This window comes from Pollachius pollachius (genome assembly GCF_949987615.1).
Source record: "Pollachius pollachius genome assembly, chromosome: 14".
NCBI lineage: Eukaryota > Metazoa > Chordata > Actinopteri > Gadiformes > Gadidae > Pollachius > Pollachius pollachius.
The window spans coordinates 10,513,236-10,521,778 of NC_136947.1; the positions used below are offsets into that span (position 1 = coordinate 10,513,236).

Below are 8,543 nucleotides of genomic sequence, written 5' to 3' on the forward strand. Positions count from 1 at the left end.
GTGACTGGTGTCCATGGCGGTTAGCTTGGGTTGCAGATGGTTTCCTCCTGGGGGATGTATTGTTGTCAGGGCCAGTGGGAGGCAAGCAGGAAGGGATGTGGAGTGTCTGTCACCCGAGTGACAAAAAGTAACGATTGATTGGCGATTGGCTAGCTGGGAATGTAGGCGTGGTCTAGGAGTTGGCAGGCAGGAAAGTGAGTGAAGGCAGATGATTGGTTTGGTTCTTCAGGGCAGAGTCCTCCCTGCCAGGTGTAGTTGAGCCAGGCAGCAATGGAATCAGTATAGCTGCCAAAAGGCTGGAGAGTGGACTGGAAATACAGATGGTGGGGTAAAGGATGCAAGTGACGATTGGAATGCACTCAAAGTCAGACGTTTGTAGGCTTGAGCTTCAACTACAGCAGCAACATCCACATCCAAACATTTCACCCCCTGTTCACTCGTTCACAAGTTCATGTCTTCAGAGGAGAAGATGATGTTTGGCTTAGCAGACGGGCTCACCAGAACCCTGCGATGCTGGGAGCCCCTAGCAGGAGGTCCTGGGTGGAGGCCCCCAGCAGACCCCAAGCCTTCAGGACCAGCGAGAGGTAGCACACCGTGGACCCCCCAGAGGATAGAGGGTCCTAGACCCCTCTGGTCCCCTAGAGGGTCCTAGACCCTTCAGGTCCAGGTGGGTGATGGTCCAAGCCCCAGGACCCAGACTAAACAAAGCCATGGTGGCCTGCAGACAAACCAAAAAAAAAAGATTGAAAAGTGTGAAAAAAGGGAGTGGTTTTATTTGTACCGTCTCCCATGACCACAAGCCCAGAGGGTGGTCCCTGTAGGCCACCGTACTCGGGGGAGGGGTTTAGAGGATGGACCCACGGGAAGGGGCCGGAATCGGTTCCGGTCTCTGGCCGACGTCTTCCTGCAACAAGGAGCATCCTGGGTAATAACCCATGGTGAAGGATGGCGGGGGGGCGGCGGTTATGTCCAGGGCGGCGCTGCTCCGACCGGACGCTGGCCTTTGTGTTGGCGTGTTTTGAAGGACTGAGATGCACTGGGAGCACTGGGATGGAAGGCGTGGTAGTTTGGTTTCTTCGGCCCCCTTCCTTTGGGTGGAGTCGGTCCCACGAGGAGAATTCACCATATCCGCCTATTTATAAACCAATGCTGTTCGTTCACCACCAATATCGGAAGTTGTTTATTGCTCTTTTCTTTTTTTTCTTTTTTGGGAGAAAAAGTTAGAAACCGAAGTTTCTATTCCGGTAAAAATGTTATGATGTTCCATCCAGTGTTTAAGAAACTTGAATTTTATTTAAACTTGAAAAATGACTTTGCCTTAACTTTTATACAAGATGAGCATATAAGGGTTTCTTTCATTTTTGGGAAGGGAAAAATACCCCCAAATTGTAATGTTGGCGTGACCATGGAGAATACTCGAACGTACGAAATGTCACAAGGCTTACGAAGAAAGGAACAAATCTAGCAATTTTCTTTTTCTTTTTTTTTGTAAAATGTATGAAAAATAGTCGGTTTGATTGTCCTTCTCTTGTCTTTCGTCAGGTTATTTTGGGGAAAAATATAAACATTGTAAATGCAAACTAGTCAATACTGTATTAAATATGTGCACTTTGAACTGTGTGCTTTGCTTGTACAGGTGTAAATACTTAGAAAAATATAAGAGGTACCTTAAAAATGCTATAAAAATATATTGATCTCAAACTATTAATGTTGCTATCGAGCTGGATGTAGGATACAAAAAAAATCTTAATGTTGTGTTTGAATATATATTTTGTTTAATTTTATTTTTATTTTGGTTCATATCCTGCCGGCTCCGCCGTGCGTGGAGTGTTCTGATTGTAAACCCTTTCTTCTTATTTTCTTAATGTCACTTTCATTCCATTATTGAACCTTCTCACCTGGCCCCCAGGTGGGTCAGGCCCCGCCCCCTCAACTTGCACAATTGGAAAGAGTCGTGGGTCCTGGAAGAGCACCAATCAGAGTCTGTGGTCCTGGAAGAGCGCCAATCACAGCGCCCGCCCTAATGCACCTAACGATGCAAAACATGGCCAGTGTCCCTCATAGACTACTCTGAGCTATCACGTCCTACCAGGCTAGGTCCGTTTGTAGCCATGCTAACCTAGCATGCTAAAGTGGCTTGTTAGCAGAGCCCGTGGTAGGATGGAGAGGTCAGTAGGTGTATCTAGCGTTTCTTCTGGGTGTCTAGCGGTCTTGTCTTGGGGCCGTGCTTCAGGCAGTCACCTACAGATGACATCACAGTCGACCACGATAAAGCACATTGTAAATGCACTGAGGCTACGGTTGAGGCGCGATTCCCCGACGGCGCGGTAGTCCCCCGTCCCGTTGCTGCAGACGCTCATCATTTCAGCCACTACGTTTTTTTACACGCATTGTTTTCCTTGAGGCCAGCGATGTTGTGTTGCTTCACAAAGGGGGTGTTTTAAGGGATACCCCAGAGAGACCACAGCCCTCCGTGATCCAGAAGAGAACAGGGTCAGTCTAGAGTCGCTCCTCATTAGGCTGAGCCTCGCCAGCGCCCCCAGAACTCACTCTCCTCCTGCGCGCCCTTCGCCTTCCCCCACACAACGTATTGCCCAGTGAACGCTTGTTTACGGTAGAGTTCAGTGGAGGAGGTTTATCAGGAATTGTTTTCAAGAGACGGCAGGTCAATGGGACGTCAGACGGGGTGATTGAAGTGATCTTCAGTCAAATTAGAAACAGTCACTTCTAATACGGTATCGCATTCTTCTTTAATGGCTTTTTGGGAGTCTATTCTCTGTGGAGTGATGTGATTGAGATCTTTTATTTCTGGCATCCAATATTTATATCAAACGAGTTCTGGTGATGCGTTTCTCTAAGATCCTGGGTACCGAAACTTCCAATCCATCCACATCATTTTATCATCATGACGGCTGTATTCTAAAACATCATCTCTTAGCACAGTGTTTGTGGTTCACTCTTCCCTTTACGGTCGGCAGTGCTTTCATGGGAGTCGTTCTGTTATGATGTTCATCTCCCAGAGATGGTGATTGGGTGACAGGCCTCGTCGGAGTGCGTTTGGGCCGCGGTGGAACCGTATTACGCGAGCTCTAGCAGAGCGACCCCCATCCCCACGAGGACTAGACCACACGTACCAAGAACTGTGCCAGCACACCTTTTTGTTTTCTTTTATCCGAAAGAGCAGTTTAATTTGTATATAGCTGAACGCTTGGCATTTCATTGTTTTAATTTCTGTTTTGTGTATTTTCTGTTTGGAAATGTGTGTGTTACTGATCCGTGTTTGAGCTCCGTGTGAGGACTGGAGGACATTCTGGGGACATGTTTAAACGTGACACCACTGACTGGAACAGAGCACTCTGAGCTCCTGGACTGGACTGAGACCGCTTCCCTCTGCACCTGCACCTGGTTCTGGTCTCACACTCCGAGCTTGTTGGGACGCCAGTGTCCAGCACATACACACAACCCGACTGTGCTGCGCTATCACACCATCCGCCTGGCTGTCTGTGTCGGGCCGACCGGCGCTGGTGATGGAAGCGACGGCGGGAGAGAAACAAGCAGTACAAAACAAAATGGTCGTCTGCCACCCCCCCTTGGAGCATGTGTGCTCCCCGCGGCGGGAGGGGGGTTCACGGCCGGGACCCCCTCCGGAGGTCGGAGGTCAAACTGCATATCAGTCCATCTGGGACCCTCCTCGGCGGTGCCGTGGCAACAAGCGGTTACCGTGCTTACCGAATGCAACAGGAAGTGACCGGAGTGACGCCGCCGGCCTCCCTCTCTGCTCACTGTGGTTACCACGGTAACACTCATAACACACATGCTAGGCTAGTGGCTACGGACAATCCAAGACCCCCCCCCCGCGTGGGCGTCGACAACAGTTTGGCTAGCGACGCTTGCAGCGAGTGTTGGACAGGGTTGATGTTCGAATACGACCCGAGTGTTGAACCGAGGTTCCGTTCAAGAGGGCTTTTTTCAGTTGATTTGGTTCTGTCGTTTTATTTCTTTCTGTTCTTACCTATTCTTCCATTGAAACTGGAATCAAGCGTACATGTGGGCTATAGATAATTTAAGTTACTCGTGTCATGATGTAAAACTGTCTGATTTGGAGAAAAAAAATGTAGCTTACTGAAAAAATAAATAAAGATTTAGGCACTGTTGCGTTGTGTGTTTGTTTGTTCCTTTTGAGTTCTGGAAGTGTACATCTGTGACCTCGGCACATTCATAAGTGCTTTTATAGCTGGAGACCGAGCAGACTCTCAGGCCAGCATGGAAAGGAGTCAAGATATACACAGCTGTCTTGATTTCAACCAATAGAATTACACTTCAGAGAGCCCGTAGCCAATCAGAAGACTGCCTCAGGATTTATGAGGTCCCGTAATCAAGTTTGTTTGACAAGTCGGTTGACAGGTTTGCTTTATTCTGCTGAGGTTTCTACTAGGGTGATACCTGTCAACTTCCTTCAGGAATCTCAGGATTTTTGATGTTTTTAAACATTAACATAAGCTCTGAAACCAGTGATTCAACGAAACCACCGACATTTACATTAATAACTAACACGCCTCCTCGATGGTCCAGACTAGTTTAGTAGGGTCTGGATAATGTTTAAGCCTACCTCACCTACTGTTTTTACTGGCATTACGGATTGTCCTTTTTCGGGGAACCCAGTGCCACCCAGCCCCCCTTGCCCAGTTGGCACGCCCCTGTTCGGTCACTAAATAAATAGCTCAGCTGTCGGAAAACAAACAGACTACCTCGGGAATTACATACTGGTTTGTCCAACGTCCCCAAACTAAACCACAGCTATGTCATGCTTCCAACGGCAGTTTATTTTAATTACATAACTAGGTTAACCAATTCCCCGTATACAACAGAGAAAGCTAGGATAAGATGCTACACCATGTAGTATTAGTACTATACGACAAATAAAACAGTACAAGTACTATGTTTAAGGGCCGGGACGTACAACACACAATAAGTGCGTAGTGCGCGGATGACGGAGAACCAACAGGTGGTCGGGCCGCCGGTAGAGGGCAGCAGAGACACAGAGTCCGGATCTCTGCTGTCACACAATCAAGGATTTACAAAGAGAGAAGGAATGTGTTATCATTTAAGTCCCTAATCCACTGAAAACACCTACACACATACACACACACACACACACACACACACACACACACACACACACACACACACTCACTTTCTCTCTCACACACACAACACACATGCACAACACACACACATTCTCTCTCTCTCACACACACACACAAACACACATACACTCTCTCACACACTGTCACCTATACACACACATATAGACACAGACACACACACACAAACACCTACACACACACACATATAGACACAGACACACACACACACACACACACACACACACACACACATTCTCTCTCTCTCTCTCACACACACACACACACACACACAAACACACATACATTCTCACACACACACACAAACACACTCACCTACCCATACAAACGGTTCCCGCAGCGGTTCTAACTGGTTCTACATTCTTAATCTGTTTCCAATTAAGGAACTCAGCAGCTGAGATCGTTGGCAAGTTCTAAGCCGGAAACACGACAACAACGTGATGATTCAGGCCATCATCTGTTTACACTCCTCCTCTCCTTCTCTCCTCTCCTCTCTCCTCCGCTCATCCCCTCTCCTCCTCTCCTCTCTCCTCTCCTGATGGTGTAAACACAACACCGTCACCTCGAGGTGAAGCTGTTAACTAACAGGTGGGGGAGTGGCCTGAAGTGAATATGAATATTGAACATGTAATTACGCAAATTGGGGCCCTGTCTCCTCCAGGTCAGAGGTCATCAGTTCTTTATTGACACCAACACCATCACACACATGACCGAACTAAATCAGATTCAACCGTTCATTGAGAGGCGCGTGCGCGGCGCGCCCTTGTCGGGCCACGCGGCAGACTCCACCGCGGGCTTCAGTCCCGCCGGTGGAGCGCGAGACAACACGCCTCGTCTCGGCCCGGCGGCTCGCGGACCGACAGACACGCGGGACTCGCGGGAAAGCGTGCAGACGTCTTCCAACCAGCAGAGCGCGCGGACCGAGCGGCACGGGGCGGATCGCGGACTCTTTCCATTCGTTCACTTTTCATATTCGGGGATTTGACCTCAGCTCCTCCTCTGCTCCTCCTCTGCTCCTCCTCCCTACTTCCTGAGGAGCTTGCGGAGGACGGCGGACCGCGCGGAAGGAGACGTTAACGGAGCGAAGGAGAGACGGGAGGAAGGATTTAGGAGAGACGGGAGGAAGGATCTAGGAGGGGAGAGCGAGCGGAATGGCGGACCGCGACCCGGTCCCGCTGCCGGTGGAGGTGCGCGCGCGGCTGGCGGAGCTCGAGCTGGAGTTATCAGAAGGTGAGTCCTGTGTGCGCGTGTTGTTTTGTAGCGGCTCGCGGTCCCCGGTGGTCTCCGGTGGTCTCATGCACCCGGGAGTTCTCCCTCCGTAGGGTTCGCGGAGGACGGTAGTGAGATGACACTTTACCGGACGGTACCGACGGGAAGGATTAACGGAACGTTTGTGTGTGTGTGTGTGTGTGTGTGTGTGTGTGTGTGTGTGTGTGTGTGTGTGTGTGTGTGTGTGTGTGTGTGTGTGTGTGTGTGGTCATGACACGTCGATAACAACTTTGTGTCTGACTCCGCTGGGAGTTTGTTTCTCCGGAGAATGCCGACAATGCGGTCGAGACCCGAACCAGCTGTTCGGGGTGGGCTGCGAACCAACACCGTACCGGAACTAGTCCCTCATCGCGCGCCGCCACGGGGGGTCGAGCAGAGGAAACTCACCGATATCGATTCTCACAGCACTCCGCCTAAAGTGATCTGTCACATTGTGACACACACACACACACACACACACACACACACACACACACACACATCTATACACAACATACACACATCTATACACTCATCTATACACAGCATGCACACATCTACACAACATGAACACGCTTATATACACAACACATACATACATCTATACAACATGAACAAACATCTATACACAACATGAACACACATCTATAAACAACACATGCACACATCGGTCTCATTACATAATGTCCTCATTTTTTTAGTTAGAACGACTGCAGACAGACAGACAGACAGACAGACAGACAGACAGACAGACAGGTATAGCAGACGGACAGACATATGCAGATAGATAGCAAACAGACAGACTGGTATAGCAGATAGATATAGTAGAAATACCGACAGACATACAGTAATAGCAGATAAACAGACAGGTATGTCAGACAGTCAGACAGGTGTTTTACACAGACAGGTATGTCCGACAGAAAGTGATATGACCCTTGGATGAATAAACACATTTTTCTTTCTTATCATGGACATTTTATTACCGTGTGTGTGTGTGTGTCAGCAGACTTCTGTTTCTGTTGTACGTTTTATTATTCTGATGAACTCTTAAACATTCTCCCATTGGCAATTAGTTTCTCATTCATACGCAATCAGTCTCTCTCTCTGTCTCTCTCCCTCCCCCCACACCTAGGAGCTTCTGAATGAATGAATGGCTTAATGAATGAATTGCTTAATGAATGAATGGCTTAATAAATGGCTGGCTTAATGAATGAATGAACGCGTGGGACTCCATGATTTTGAAGTCTTGCTTGGTGTCCCGCCCTCTTTCGAGCAATGCACTAACCCTCCAAGTGGGAATGTCTAGAATCACACCAGCAATCGTAAACTCCTCATATCACTCTACTGTACACTCCTCATATCACTCCACCATGCACTCCTCCTATCATTACTGTACACTCATATCACTCCGATGTACACTCCTCATATCACTCCACCGTACACTCCTCATATCCCTACTGTACACTCCTCATATCACTCCACTGAGCACTCCTCATATCACTCCACTGTACACTCCTCATATCACTCCACTGTACACTCCTCATATCCCTACTGTACACTCCTCATATCACTCCACTGAGCACTCCTCATATCACTCCACTGTACACTCCTCATATCATTTCACTGAGCACTCCTCATATCACTCCACTGAGCACTCCTCATATCACTCCACTGTACACTCCTCATATCACTCCACTGTACACTCCTCATATCACTCTGAGCCGTGTTATCCCGTCGTTTGAACCGTGAAACCAAACTAAAAAAGGTGTTCCGATCCATCCAACCCCCCCGCCTGTGTGGTCCCCCGCGCGGTGGAAGAACAAGATGGAGCTGTCGTAGTGGACCCTGGCTGGTGTTCTGTCTGATGGAGGAGGAGGGGATGGATATTTATGATGTGTCTGGAGTGTCTGTCTGGCAGGCTGAGGCTGAGGTGGAGTTGGGGTGATGATAGGGGTAGAGGTGTTGATGGGTGGAGGTGATGGTGTTGGTGGTGGTGGTGGAGAACACCTTAGAGTTGATGGCGGTTGTTATGGTGAGGGTGGAGGTGGTTGTGGAGGTGGTGTTGTTGGGAGTGGATGGGGATGGTGGTGGGGCTGTAGAGGGCGGTGTTGGTGGCTAGCCGAGTCAACA

At 49.0% G+C, this 8,543-nt stretch overlaps 1 protein-coding gene across 2 annotated transcripts in view; it reads left to right on the forward strand.

The window, feature by feature from the left end:
- Window positions 1–6,112: 6,112 nt before the first annotated feature.
- dip2cb (disco-interacting protein 2 homolog Cb) overlaps window positions 6,113–8,543 on the forward strand; it is a gene marked incomplete at its 3' end in the record, with an annotated part of 67,752 nt that continues 65,321 nt past the window's right edge. For both annotated transcript variants that reach the window (XM_079750227.1, XM_079750228.1), the window contains exon 1: window positions 6,113–6,395. In XM_079750227.1, coding sequence (XP_079606353.1) covers window positions 6,317–6,395 — 79 coding nt within the window. In that variant the 5' untranslated portion in view covers window positions 6,113–6,316. The remainder of the gene's footprint in view (window positions 6,396–8,543) is intronic.